Source organism: Callithrix jacchus, chromosome 8 (genome assembly GCF_049354715.1).
Source record: "Callithrix jacchus isolate 240 chromosome 8, calJac240_pri, whole genome shotgun sequence".
Classification (NCBI taxonomy): Eukaryota; Metazoa; Chordata; class Mammalia; order Primates; family Cebidae; genus Callithrix; species Callithrix jacchus.
In genome coordinates, this window is record NC_133509.1 from 15,798,036 (window position 1) to 15,813,313 (window position 15,278).

The 15,278-nt window shown below is 48.9% G+C and overlaps 1 protein-coding gene across 27 annotated transcripts in view; it reads left to right on the top strand.

Annotated features, from left to right (window-relative positions):
- The window catches only part of CORO2B (coronin 2B), a 176,826-nt gene that overhangs the window by 85,519 nt on the left and 76,029 nt on the right, over positions 1-15,278 (top strand). For 26 of the 27 annotated variants that reach the window (XM_078333494.1, XM_078333490.1, XM_078333491.1 and 23 more), the window contains one exon: positions 9,321-9,521. In XM_078333494.1, the coding sequence (XP_078189620.1) occupies positions 9,321-9,521 (201 nt within the window). Of the gene's footprint in view, positions 1-3,902; positions 3,980-9,320; positions 9,522-15,278 lie in introns of those variants that run through there. The other variant, XM_035259030.3, reaches the window with a different exon arrangement.

Below are 15,278 nucleotides of genomic sequence, written 5' to 3' on the forward strand. Positions count from 1 at the left end.
TAAAACCCTGCCTACTGTACAGTTTATGCTTTTCTGTAGGGCTCTATTTTTTTGGAGCTACTGGGGAGGGATAAGAGTTGAGGTGGAGAGGCTGAAGGAGGAGACGTGTGTTGTATTGGAAAGAACAGTAGAGGCCGGGTGCGGTGGCTCACACCTGTAATCCCAGCACTTTGGGAGGCCGAGGCGGGCAGATCACCTGAGGTTGGGAGTTCGAGACCAGCCTGACCAACATGGAGAAACCCCGTCTCTACTAAAAATACAAAATTAGCTGGGCATGATGATGCATCCCTGGAGTCCCAGCTACTTGGGAAGCTGAGGCAGGAGAATCACTTGAACCCAGGAGGTGGAGGTTGAGGTGGGCCGGGATAGTGCAATTGCACTCCAGCCTGGGCAAGTGAGAAACTCTGTCAAAAAAAAAAAAAAAAAAAAGAGAGAGAGAGAGAGAGAACAGTAGACAAAAGAGTCAGAAGTTCCTGGCTGCAGTCTTGGCCACACCGTTTTGATAGCTTGTGACTTCGGACATGTCGCTTAACTCCTCCATCAGTCACATATACACTCTGTTATACATGGGATTGTAGCACCTGGCTAGCTCTGCCCGCTGGACAGCAGCAGGGCTGACTGAGGTGGTATCCGGAGAGGATCGTGACGGCAGGTGGGCTTTTCAGGGTGGTTCTGCAGGTACTGGCCCCTTGCTGATTCTGTGCTGTCAACAGCAAGGGACTCTAGGCCCAGCCTGACAGCAGTACTGCGTTCAGAAGTGTTGGTATCCTGGTGACAAGGGGCCTAATGGAGATAGGCCTCTGTGACCACAAGGATGAATGTGGTAGAGGAAGGGCTCATGAGGGAGGGGAAAGACCAGACCCCCATCCTGTGGGCAAGGGCAGCATATCAGCCTGAAAATAAAATGTGAAACCTCAGCAGGCTGGAGTCGCAGCCCTGGAGTGAGGTTCCTGAAGGAGGCACCTCCTTGTGCCCGACCTTGGTTCTTGCCCCACCACCGTACTGAGACATGATTCAACCAGAGTCGCTATGAGGCTCAGTCATAATGGAGCCCTGAACTAGGCATAAAGTGGGATGGGGCTGTGCAGGGGCCAGAAGGAGTTGGATGATCTGCTAACTTACAATCTAGTAACTGGAGAAAGAAGACATGCATATCTAAAGCTTGAAGTAAGTGCCAAGTATTAATCAGCTCTGTGGGACGCCCTAACAGCTATTGCCACGTAAGAGCTGTTGTCATTCAGAGTCACAGCAATCAAACCGCAATAGGGGAATATAGAGGAGGAAGGAAGACCCCCAGCCACGGTGGCAGAACCAGGATGGCAGACCCCAAAGCTCCTCTGTGTTCCAACACGACGTCTTTAATAAAGTAGAGGAACTCTATTATCTCAGGACTGGAAGGCGATCTAGCTCTGTCTAGTCCACATTGTCCTTAACCAGAGGTCATCTACCTAAATCCCACCAGGGATGGGAAGCTCACTACCTATAAGGCAGCTTCTTTTTCCAAGTTAGGCAGCTCTAACCATTAAGAAAGTCCTCTTGGCCAAGTGTGGTGACTCACGCCTGTAATCTCAGCACTTTGAGAGGCTGAGGCAAGCGGATCACCTGAGGTTGGGAGTTCGAGACCAGACTGACTGACATGGAGAAACCCCATCTCTACTAAAAATACCAAAGAAGCTGGGCATGGTGGCACATGCTTGTAATCCCAACTACTTGGCAGGCTGAAGCAGGAGAATCGCTTGAACCTGGGAGTCGGAGGCAGAGGTTGCGGTGAGCCAAGATCATGTCATTGCACTCCAGCCTGGCCAACAAAAGTGAAACTCCATCTCAAAAAAAGAAAAGAAAAAGAAAAAAGGCAGTCCTTTCTTTTACGGAGTTCAAAACCAATCTCAAAACCAACATGTCCCAATTTTACGCCTGGTGCTCACTGGTCCTAAAAGATTTAGAGAGAGTGTGTCCTGCTGTCACTAGAACCAATCAGGGGGAATCTCCCAGGATCTGGGCAGGGTCTTTAGGGATAAAGGACAAAGGGCCAGATTTTCAGGTCACCTCTTGGCCGGCCCCACCGATTTCCCTTTGAGATCTGGGTCCTTTCCCCAGTTGCAGCTTTAGTTAGCACAGTCTCCTCTCTCTGGCGGAGCGGGGAGGAGTCTTTTCTGTTCCCTGCCTGCATATCCATGCATCTGACCTCACAGTGAGGTCAGCCCCTTAGTCATGCAGGTCCTCCTGCAGACACCCAGCTTTGGCCCACAGTGTGTACTGGCACCTGGCCTGGCCTTCCAGCCTCTGTCCATCACCTTCCAGAACAAACCCTTGGCACTGGCCAGGTAGCCTCCTCACTGCTACCAGCCAGACCAGGTGTGTGCTTACGCCTTCCCTCTGCTCTCTCCTCTCTTTTCTCATGTTTTAACAAAGCCAAGTGACTAATAATGAGGACATTTTAACTCGAATCAAATCAAGGCCTGAGACCTAACTCTTAAAGTGTACAAGGGACACAGGAACAACTTTGGCAATGCCACGAAGGATCATGAAACAAATCATTGGAACGTTTTATAAGACAACTGACCTGGTATCTTCCAAAGGCAATGCCATTAAAACATAAATAAAATAAAATAAAAAGGTGGGTGCGGTGGCTCATGCCTGTAATCCAGAACATTGGAAGGCCGAGGTGGGCAGATCACCTGAGGTTGGGAGTTCGAGACCAGCCTGACCAACGTGGACAAATCCCATCTCTACTAAAAATACAAAATTAGCTGGGCGTGGTGGAGCATGTCTGTAATCCCAGCTACCGGGGAGGCTGAGGCAGAATCGCCTGAACCTGGAAGGCGGAGTTCGCAGTGAGCTGAGATCACACCATTGCACTCCAGCCTAGGCAACAGAAGTGAAACTCCATCTCAAAAAAGAAAAAAAGGTGATAGGAGTGTTCTAGGTTAGAGAAGGCAAAAGAGAAATCACAACCAAATGCAACACATGAACCTAGGATTCACTGAATCCTACTTCAGAAACTAAAATAGCTATAAAAGCCATTTGGGGGAATGTAAACATGGACTGGGCATTACATGGTATTGACGCATGGTCAGTTTTCTTGGATATGATGATGGTGATGTGCTAAGGAAATTGCCCTCCTTTGTAGGAAATGCATGCTGACGTAATAAGGAAGTAGGAGTCATGATTTTTGCAAGTTCTTTTCCCATAATTCCACAGAATTAGAAAGAAAGAGAAGGGCTGGGGTAGAGGGGGAGGGGCAACTGGTGCTTGGAGCAAGGAAGTCCCAAGGTCAGTAGGAGTCTGAATGGGGAGCAGAGCCAGGACTGCAGACTCCCAGCTCAGGGTCCCATGTGAACACTTGCGCATAGGTTCACCTGGAACTTCAGGCCCAGGGACGTGGAGCCATTGATCAACAGCAGCCCCTGACCTCCCTTCCCCTGGCCCTTCCAAAGGCCCTACCAAGAGAATCTCCATGGAGATCCAGTTCCAGCCTACCAGCCACTGTGGAGAGGCCAGCCCAGGCTTGCTGAGAGCAAGCCCTTGGAGAGACAGACACTCTCCATTCTTCCCAGGAAGCAGGCCTGCCTCATTCTAGGGCCTGCCCAGGCCCATCCACGGGGAACATGCTCGATGCGAGAACATGCCTGCTCACCCCGAGCCTGAGTGCTGCGGTCCCCCAGCACACAGCATCCAGTTCAGAAGTGCTAGCTGGGCTGTGGGGGGCAACAGGAGATGGATAAGGAGTGTCATTCAAGAAGACCACATGCGTGCCCCCCAGAGCCTTCACCACAAATGCCTCCTTCCCTTGTCTACACCCTAAGGACTGGGGAGCTGGGGTGAAGGGAGAGAGAGGAAAGAAGGGCAGAGAGTGGGAGGAAGCAGAAGGAGCAGGGAAAAGGAGAAGGGGGAGGGTGGACGAGCAAGAGGTGAAGTCAGATGGGAAAGCAGGCACAGGAACTGCGGGCCGCTGAGCGCTCCACCTGGGGAACCGGGGGTAAGTGTGCGCATTGCCGGGTGGGCTCAGGTGAGCCTATCAGGTCAGCGTGTCCTGTGCTGGGCACATCACAGGCAGTTTGGTATCGGCTCCTCCCAAGCCCTTGGAGGTGATGGGGATGGTTAGCTACCTTTATTTTTTATTTATTTTTTCTAGACAGGGATCAGCTCTGTCACCCAGGCTGGAGTGCAGTAGCACAATCTCAGCTCACTGCAACCTCCACCTCCCAGGCTCAAGCCATCCTCCCACCTCAGCCTCCCAAGTAGCTGGGACTATAGGCGCGTAACACTATGCCTGGCTAATTTTTTGTATGTTTTTGGTAGAGACGGGGTTTTGCTATGTTGCTCAGGCTGGTGTCTCCAACTCCTGGGTTCAAGCGATCTGTCTGCCTCAGTCTCCCAAGATGCTGGTATTACAGGAGTAAGTCACCTCACCTGGCCTAGGCTTTTTTTAATTTTTATTTTTGAGATGGAGTCTCTGTCGCTTGGGCTGGAGTGAAGTGGCGCGATCTCGGCTCACTGCAATCTCTGCCGCCTGGGTTCAAGTGATTCTCTTGTCTCAGTCTCCTGAGTAGCTGGGATTACAGGCGTGTGCCACTGTGCCCAGCTAATTTTTCTATTTTTAGTAAAGACTGGGTTTCACCATGTTGGCCAGGATAGTCTCGATCTCCTGACCTTGTGATCCACCCATCTTGGCCTCCCAAAGTGCTGGGATTACAGGCATGAGGCATTGTACCTGGCCCACTAGCCTCTTTAATATGTGAGTAGATGGAGGTGGTGCAGAGAGGTTAAGTGACTTGCCCAAGTTACACTACAGGGTTGGGATTTGCATCTAGGTCTGCGTGGCTTCCAGTCCGGTTCCTGTGACCCTTCCCTGCGTAGCCCCCCAGGAGAGCCTGTGGTGAAGTCCGCACGGGGAAGAGCACAGAGCTGAGCACTCAGTCTAGAAACAGGCCTTGTGCAGACCATCCCCGGTGCCCAGCCACAGGCTGTGCTGAGGTTAGAGACAGAACCTGCCATCCCTGCTCACCACACATGGTGTGTGAAGTAGCTCCCTGAGCCTTGGATTCTGGTGGGTGCTGAACTATACTGTCTGTCTCCCCACCAGGCTGCGATCCCTTCACAGATGGGCTGGGGCTGCCACCAGGACACTTGCCCAGCAGGTCTCCCTGTGGCCTCCAGGACTCACCTGGGCTGCCTGGGAAAAGCACACACTAGTCTTCAGTCCCTTTCAGAAGACCCTAGTATCACTTCCTGCCATCACAGAGCAGCGACCCACCCCCCCCCAGGATGGGAGGGGCTAGGACAAGCTCTAGACTAGGAACCGAGGGAGAGGTGCTGGCTGTCCATGGATTTTGAGGAGGTCACCGTGACCTATGGAAGTCAGAAATGAGTCAGGCCTTAAAGGCTGAGGGTATGGCTGGGCATGGCGGCTCATGCCTGTAATCACAGCACTTTGGGAGGCCAAGGCAGGCAGATCAGGAGGCCGAGGCGGGTGGATCACCTGAGGTCAGGAGTTTGAGACCATCCTGGTCAACATGGTGACTGAAACCCCATCTCTACTAAAAATACAAAAATTAGCCGTGTGTGGTGATGTGTGCCTGTAGTCCCAGCTACTCAGGAGGCTGAGATGGGAGAATTGCTTGAACCCGGGAGGCAGAGGTTTCAGTGAGCCAAGATCAGGCTGTTGCACTCCAGCCTGGGTGACAGAGCAAGACTCCATCTCAAAAAAAAAAAAAAAAAAATTGTCTGAGAGTTGGCTGCACAGAGAAGACATTCCAGGATAGAACTGAACCAGCAAGGAACAGGAGTTGGAGTGAGCAAACTGAACACCTCGTTTCTCTTCTGTGGAAACTGGCATCGAGAATGTTCTCACTCCAGTGTTCTCACTTCAGGTTAAACTTTTGCCAGGTCCACCAACCACCCATACTATGCTTTTCATACTGTATTTTTCTTTGAATTGATTTACTTTTTAAAACTTAGCCTCATTAGCAGTAGGTATCTGTGAAATCATGGATTTGGCGTGCAAGTTATATTTTTTCTAAAGCAAATGAAAATAAACACACGAATGGCTAAAATGAAAAACTTTATCTCTGTACCATGTAAGGGACTACCCGGGACTCCGCTTTGGGAATAGCTGGTGTCCTGATGAGGAGCCAGTGCCTGGAGAGGGGAAGGGCTTGCTGAGGTCACACAGTCAGCCTGGGACAGAGGGGCTTGCTGAGGTCACACAGTCAGCCTGGGAGGGGAAGGGCTTGCTGAGGTCACACAGTCAGCCTGGGAGAGAGGGACTTGCTGAGGTCACACAGTCAGCCTGGGAGAGAGGGACTTGCTGAGGTCACACAGTCAGCCTGGGAGAGAGGGGCTTGCTGAGGTCCCACAGTCGGCAGTGACCCACCAGGCTCCCAGCCAGTGCTCCTGCCTCTCCAGCATGACTTTTATCCAGACAGTGTGGGGCAGAACTCAGCAGAGAGATAAGGCAGGTGGGACAGGGACACAGTGTGGGCAAAGGCAGGGGAGTAGGGAGGAGTGGAGAGCAGGGAGACTGGCCCTGGTGGATGGAGGGCGGCCTTGGGAAGTAGGGAAGAGACAGTGGAGAAGGAGGGATTGGGGCTGAGAGAGTTAGTGGAAGAGGATTTGCCTGAAGGTGAGGAGTCTTCCCTGGGATTCTCCTGGATTCTGAACTGCTTCCTTCAATAAACAGGCCTTTGTGGCTGTGCTCCTGGTTTGATTTAAATCAGATGCAGGCTGGGAGGCGCAGTGGCTCACACCTGTAATTCCAGCACTTTGGGAGGTCAAGGCAGGCAGATCACCTGAGGTCAGGAGTTCCAGACCAGCCTGGCCAACTGAAAATACAAAAATTAGCTGGACATGGTGGCACATGCCTGTGCTCCCAGCTACTTGGGAGGCTGAGGCGGGAGGATCGCTTGAGCCTGGGAGGCAGAGGCTGCCGTGAGCTGAGTGCACCACTGCACTCCAGGCTGGGCAACAGAGTATACAACTCATCTCAAAATAAAAAAAAAAAAAAGCAAAGTTTTGTTTTCAGCCAAATTCCCAGTGTTGGTTTCCTGATCCTGTGGTGGTATTTTCTTTCGTTTTTCCTCCGTGGGGAGATTTCAGTGAAGAAATTAGCTTGCCCCTTTCTGTCCTGAGATGGGGTGGGAGACTCAAGGCACATCAGGAGATATGGCAGAAGGGAAGGGGATAGATGAGGCCAATGTCTGTTGGACCAGAAGCATATATATTTTATAAAGCACTCATGGAGCCCTGCTGTGTGCCATACCTTGGGCTGGGCACTTGCTGTGGCCCATGGCACTCAGATATGTGTCTACCAGGAGGGCAGCACCCCAGGACCACTCTGCAATGGAGCCCATTTGCAGGGATTCCCCATAGACGGCAGCATCCAATGGTGAAGCTAAGCTCCTTTGAGGGTTACCCATTCTGTGCTCCATGCACCCACACGTGCACGTCTGTGTTCTCTGCTGTGCCTGGTTTTGGGCTGACGTACAGTAGGAGCCACTGGAACATCTCTTGCTGGTTGGTTGGAGCCTGTGTTGTCAGTGGTAGGCAGAGAGGGGTGAGATGGGGTTCCACTCCATTCTCTAGAACAGGGCTCTCAGGCTTCGGTGTGCTTCTGTCTCACGTGGTGGGTAGGCAAGGAAACGGGATCAATATGCTGATGTCTTTTTTTATTGTTTTTGTTAAGACAGAGAATGAGAGCATGATAAGCTACTTAAAAGTGTACAAAGTAAGGCTGGGTGTGGTGGCTCATGCCTGTAATCCCAGCACTTTGGGAAGCTGAGGTGGGTGGATCACCCGAGGTCAGGAGTTCGAGACCAGACTGACCAATATGATGAAACCCCGACTCTACTAAAAACGCAAAAATTAACTGGGCATGGTGGCGCGCCCCTGTAATCCCAGCTACTCGGGAGGCTGAGGTGGGAGAATCACTTGAACCTTGGGAGGTGTAGGTTGCAGGGAGCTGAGATCTTGCCATTGCACTCCAGCCTGGGTGACAGAGTAAGACCCCATTTCAAAAACAAACAAAAAGAAAAAAACAAAAACAAAATCCTGCACAACGTGTGTCAGTTAGAACAGGCTAGGATATGTTGTAATAACAAATTAACTCCAAAATCATAGCAGCTTATAACAGACGTTTGTTACTCATACAAAGTCCGCTATGGATTCCGTAAGCCTTCCAAGACAGCAGTGCCTCATGTAGTGACTCAGCAATCCAGATCAAGACAGCGGTGCCTCATGTAGTGACTCAGCAATCCAGATCACTTTAATCATGTGCTTTGTCATCACAACGTGACACTCTTCAGCTGTGATGGAAAAGTACTGATTCCTGGACTCCATCCTCAAAATATTGGATTCAGTAGGTCTGGAGCGGGACCCGGTCATCAGCATTTCTTATAAATGGCATAGGAAGTTCAGAGACCTCCCCCACCCCCGATGACCTTGATACAGGTGATCTGTGGGCTGCATGCTGAGAAACCTTGCTCCAAAGGGTAATCCGGCATGGGAAGAATCTCAGGTTTCCAGTCAGGAGACCTGTGTTCATGGTCCTACTCAGCTGTGCAGCCTTGGACAAGTCACTTAACCTCTCTGCGCCTGACGATGTGGTTTTAGTATCCAGGACTCAAGAGATTTCTGAGGGTGTACTTGTGGATTAGAAATGCTAGAGAATCCAAGGAGGGGATGACAGTAGGCAGGGGGGTTGCCTTTTTGCACATGGAGGGACATCTCCCCACCCTACTCCTGCCGTGGCGTTGTCCTCAATCTTGGTGAAGGCTGGCCTCAGCTGTCCGCACCTCCCATGCTGAACCGAGCACAGTTCCAGACACTCAGGAGGAAGTGTGTGCGTTGTTGCTTTGCTCTATCACATGATAGATTCCTGGGTAAAAAAGGACCCTACAACCTTTCTAGAAAGTGGGGTATCTGGCCTGGAGTGGTGGCTCACGCCTGTAATCCCGGCACTTTGGGAGGCCGAGGCGGGTGGACCACTTGAGGTCAGGAGTTCGAAACCAGCCTGTCCAACATGGTGAAACCCCGTCTCAGTTAAAAAATAAATAAATAAATAAAAATAAAAATAAAGAAAGTGGGGTAGGCATGCATACCAAAAGCCCCTATGCCAGTCTTCATTCATGTAAGATGATATTAAAAGGTTAACTCCACTAGAACGGGATAGGCGCAGGAGCGCGCCCAGAATTCTTGATGCTCTTTCCTTTCCACCTCTTTTTGATGGGGGATGCAGGGCTTGCTCACCTGCTGCACCTCTGAGCCACAGCTTCCCTCCCTCAAGGCCCAGCCTGACCCTTGTCTCTCCTGGCCCCTCACAGATGTCCTGGCGTCCGCAATACCGTAGCTCCAAGTTCCGGAACGTCTACGGGAAGGTGGCCAACCGGGAGCACTGCTTTGATGGGATCCCCATCACCAAGAATGTGCACGACAACCACTTCTGTGCCGTCAACGCCCGCTTCTTGGCCATCGTCACCGAGAGCGCAGGGGGCGGCTCCTTTCTCGTCATCCCCCTGGAGCAGGTAGGTGGCCCCTACCTTCACCCCAGCTGCAGCTCCAGGGCAGAGAGAAGCCCTTCTTGGTCTCTCTTGGGCCTGATGCCCCTACTTCTCTCTGAGTTCCCACCTTTTACTTCCTCATCAAGCATCTAGTGACCATGCTTTCTCTAGAGTTTTCCTGAGATCCAGCAGAACAAGTTCAGGCCCTGGTCCCAGCAGGCCTGAGATTGCTTTCCAGAGCTTGCCTGAAGGTGTGCACTTGGACAAGCCACTCCCTTGGTGTACGCAAGGTTCCATTCCCTGAGAGAGTGGAACACTCTGACGTCCAAGACCAGGTCAGCTCTACCACTCTGTGCCCTGAGTCCTGAGTGTCCTCTTGGTTTGGAGCCAGAAGGGATGAAGACCCAGCCATAGGTATTATACACCAAGCATCTGCAAAAATGATCCACTCGTTTTTTTTTGAGATGAAGTCTTGCTCTGTCCCCAAGGCTGGAGTGTAATGGCACGATCTCAGCTCATTGCAACCTCCACCTCCCAGCTTCAAGCCATTCTCCTGCCTCAGCCTCCCAAGTAGCTGGGATTATAGGCACGTGCCACCACACCCACACCCAGCTAATTTTTGTATTTTTAGTAGAGGCGGGGTTTCACCATGTTGGCCAGGATGGTCTCAAACTCCTGACCTCAAGTGATCCACCCGCCTCAGCCTCCCAAAGTGCTGGGATTACAGGCGTGAGCCACTGAACTCAGCCCACTCATTTCTTTTTTAATTGTTCTGCACTGAGAGACTGGAAATAATTTACCTTCTTCCCCATCCTCCATCTCCTATCTAAAGAGTTTCCCCTTTCTGTGGCTGCTTACCTGAATATAGCAGATTAAATCTGCAAAGCCTAGATCATGAAATTTTTAAGCTATAGCCATTCAGGCGGAGTCCCCAGAGGCCTGTGGGAGGTCACGCGCTTCAGGGAAAGTGCTCACTGTCAGTCCCACTTGTTTATGGCTGAGTTCCCCCTTCCCAGGCTGACTCATCCCCACTCCCACCCTCCGCCAAATCACTCAGGGGGAGGAAGAGGTGCATGTGGAAGGAAGCTTTGGTTCTCAAAATTCGCTGTCAGCTGGTAGTGGAGGATGGATTTTTCCAGTCTCTTCTACCCACAGTGGGGGAGCACAGATTTGGAAAAGATTTTCCTTTCCACCAAAGGGGCAGCTGCAGGGACACTGAGGACAGAGCCTGGTGCACAGAGAGGTCTGCGGAGCATGCACTTGGTGGCAGGAGGTCTGGATTCTGCACTTGCCAGCCTGTGACTGTGTGCATGTCACTTCACCTCTCCGACCCTTATTTTCCTGTAATGGTAAAAGCAGAAATCCTCCTCTGCCTACATCTGCCACGTTGGCCTTAAGCGAGATGATAGACGTGAAGCTTCTAGCGAACCACACATCACGTTAAGGATGTTTGGTTACTTTTCTGGGAAAGTTATCCGCTCTGCTGGGCAACTTGGCAAAGGCTCACAGCTGCTCTAACACATTCAGAAGGATCCTCAAATGCAGTTTTCCTTCCCTCCCGAATCAGATGACCTCGAGTCTCTGTCGCCTCAGGCACGCACTCAGCTCCATCCATCCAGGCCTGCAGGTCCCCAGGAACAGGTGGGCTGGTTCTTACTGAGGCTCAAACCGATTGCTGGCACCCTGCCATGTTCCTCTTTAGGCTCACAAGGGTCAACAGTCAATACCTCACACCATAGCAAAAATTAATTCCAGATGCATTAAAGATATAAACACTAAAAAAAGAAAAGAGGCCAGGCAAAGTGGCTCATGCCCATAATCCCAGCACTTTGGGAGGGTGGATCACCTGAGGCCGGGGGTTTGATACCAGCCTGACCAACATGGAGAAACCCTGTCTGTACTGAAAATACAAAATTAGCTGAGGGTGATGGTGTATGCTTGTAATCCCAGCTTCTTAGGAGGCTGAGGCAGGAGAATCATTTGAACTCGGAAGGTGGAGGTTGCAGTGAGCCGAGATCGTGCCATTGCACTCCAGTCTGGGCAACAAGAGCAAAACTCCATCTCAAAAAAAAAAAAAAAAAAAAAGAAAAGAAAAGAAAGAAAAGCTACACGTGTATTAGGGGAAAATGGAGCCAATGTTTAAAATCATGCAATGAAGAAAGGCTTCCTAAGAAAGACAGGAATCCCCCAAGTTGTAAAAGAAATGATTAATAGATTAGCATATATTTTAAAAAATAGTTTCTGTACTACAGTGAGACACCTCAGCAAAATGAAAAGTCAGGCCACATACTTGACCATGATATTTGCAATATATAATAGACAAAGTATTTCTGAAAAGAATATACAAAGAGTTCCAGAAAAATCAATAAAAAGAACCCAAAATTAAAATGGGACTGGGGCCAGGCATGGTGGCTCATGCCTGTAATCCCGATACTGGGAGGCCAAGGCAGGAGGATCACATAAGCCCAGGAGTTGGAGACCAGTCTGGGCAATATAGTGAGACCCTGAGACCCTGTCTCTACAAATTAAAAAAGAATATTAGCTGGGCGAGGTGGCTTGCCCCTGAAGTCCCAGCTACTTGGGAGGCTGAGGTGGGAGCATTGCTTGAGCTCAGAAATTGGAGGCTGCAGTGAGCTATTTTCACTTCACTGCACTCCAGCCTGGGCAACAGAGAAAGATCCTGTGTCAAAATAAAGAAGGAAGGAAGGAAGGAAGGAAGGAAGGAAGGAAGGAAGGAAGGAAGGAAGGAAGGAAGGAAAAGGAAAGGGAAGGGAAGGGAAGGAAAGAAAGAAGGAAAGAAAGAGAGAGTCTGGGTGTGGTGGCTCACACCTGTAATCCCAGCACTGTGGGAAGCCAAGGCAGGTGGATCACCTGAGGTCAACAGTTTGAGACCAACCTGACCAATAAGGTTAAACCCTGTTTCTACTAAAAATACAAAAATTAACCAGGTGTGGCGGCATGTGCCTGTAGTCCCAGCTACTGGAGAGGCTGAGGCAGGAGAATTGCTTGAACCCAGGAGGTGGAGGTTGCAGAGAACCGAGATCGTGCCACTGCCTTCCAGCCTGGGTGATAGAGTGAGACTCCAGCTCAAAAAAAAAAAAAAAAAGAAAGAAAGAAGAAAAATAAGCAAAAGATATGAATAAGCAATTCACAGAAGACAAAATATATATTTTAACCTACTAATTGGAAAAGATTTATAAGAGTAATCTTCGGTATTGCCAAAAGTGTGAGAGAGCAGGTGCTCAAATACATTCTTGATAAGATGTGAATGAGGCAAGTTGGCAATTTCTATTAATATCTGAGGGCGCATGCCTACCGACCTAGGAATTCCACTTTAGGAATTCATCCTACAGAGATATTCTCAAGTGTATTTAAAAAATATGTGTGCAGCATTTTTTAGTACTTGATTATTTTTATAAGCCTCAATTTTTTATTATACTCAATAGAAATAAAGTTTCCTATCAAATTGTTTAAACGTTTCTAAACGCTTCCTCTCAATTTCTATAACGGTGACAAAATGTTTTAGACCACCAGTAGCACTGGTCTAGAATATGATCGGACTTTGTAAGGACTTCATGCACAGCAGGAAAGAAGGTGCTGTTTGCAGTTTGTCTCTTTTTATATAGAAGCATGTTATATAAATATACATATATATGTATAAGGTATATTTAATATGTGCCTTTTTTTAAACTTAGTTCACATGCTGTATAATACATTTCCTTTAACTTGATTAATCATGGACTTGGCCGGGCGCGGTGGCTCAAGCCTGTAATCCCAGCACTTTGGGAGGCTGAGGCGGGTGGGTCACGAGGTCAACAGATCGAGACCATCCTGGTCAACATGGTGAAACCCCGTCTCTACAAAAAATTAGCTGGGCATGGTGGCGCGTGCCTGTAATCCCAGCTACTCAGGAGGCTGAGGCAGGAGAATTGCCTGAACCCAGGAGGCGGAGGTTGCAGTGAGCCGAGATCGCGCCATTGCATTCCAGCCTGGGTAACAAGAGCGAAACTCTGTCTCAAAAAATAAAAAAAATCATGGACTCATTGTGACAACTCACACTACCAATTGATTTCTGTTATTTTCTCTCATTTCAAGAAGTTTTCAGTTTATATGCGTACTAAATGATTGTGCAGCTTTTTTTTTCTTTTCTTTCTTTTTTGAGACAGAGTTTCGCTCTGTCGCCCAGGCTGGAGTGCAATGACCCGGTCTTGACTCACTGCAACCTCTGCCTCCTGGGTTCAAGTGATCCTCCTGCCTCAGCCTCCTGAGTAGCTGGGATTACAGGGATGCGCCACCATGCCTGGCTAATTTTCTATTTTTATTGGAGATGGGGTTTCTCCATGTTGGTCAGGCTGGTCTTGAACTCCTGACCTCAGATGATCCGCCTGCCTCGGCCTCCCAGAATGCAGCAGTTTTTGTACTTGATTTGGTACTCACAGGCATGTGCTTCCGTGACCAGCTCTGCAACATTTTTATGACAGTGAAAAGGTTGGAAACAACCTGCCAAGTCCATCAATAAGGAAATGGGGTAAAGAAATTAGGGGAGAGCCACACAAAGGGACACTATGCAGTCATTAAAATGATGCTTTAGAGCAGTCTTGTTCTCCAGCATTCAGTCTCAGGATCACGTTTCACTTTTAACGATTACTGAGGCTCCCAAAGAACTTTCGTTTATATGAGTTATTTCTATCAATATTTAGCACATTCTAAATAAAAATGAATAACTTTTAAAATATGCATTAATTAACTTACATAATGATGTCTATTTCATAACTTACATAATGATAAGTTCTTCTGAAAAACGTATTTTATTAAAAATAATTATTTTTGGCCAGGTGTGGTGGCTTATGCCTGTAATTCCAGCACTTTGGGAGGCCGACGTGGGTGGATCACCTGAGGTCGGGAGTTCAAGACCAGCCTGGCCAACATGGAGAAACCCTGTCTCTATTAAAAATACAAAATTAGCTGGACATGGTGGCACATTCCTATAATCCCAGCTACTTGGGAGACTGAGGCAGGAGAATCACTTGAATCTGGGAGGCGGAGGTTGTGGTAGCCAAGACTGCACCATTGTCCTCCAGCCTGGGCAATGAGTGAAACTCCGTCTCAAAAATAATAATAATAATAAATAAAAATAATAATTATTTTTTAAGACAAAAACGTTGAGAAGAATGGCATCATTTTACACTTTTGCAAATCTCTTTAATATCAGTCCGGCTTATTAGAAGATAGCTGGTTGTCTTTGCATGTCACACACCATGCAGAGTTTGGAAAACCCCACTCTACACTGGAGAGTGAAATGACAGATGATGTCTTATTATTAGGAGAACACTTTTGACCCAGTGGACTGCATAAAATGGTCTTGGGGATCTCCAGGCATCCCCAGACCATACACTGAGGACCAATGATACAGAGTAATATTTAACCAGAGAAAACTGTTTATATGATACAGTGTTATGTGAAGAAATGCAATATATAATTAATTACATTAAAAATATCTATCCATTTACCTATCTGGAAGTGACTGCAAAAATATACCTCAAGTGTCAGAAGTTATCTCCCAAGTACTGGGACCATGAGTGCGCTTTAATTTTCTTTTCCCTTGCCTATATGATCTAAATTTCTAACAAGGAGCACTAAATGTTTTGTACTTTCGGGAAAAAAAAAAAAAAAGGCATTCGCTGATGGGAAGTGGGAGCCGTTAAAGTTTCAGAGACCCTGCAGGCTGGAGAAGGGCTCAGTGCAGGATATGCACCTGGGCACGGACGCGGGGCCCCGTCT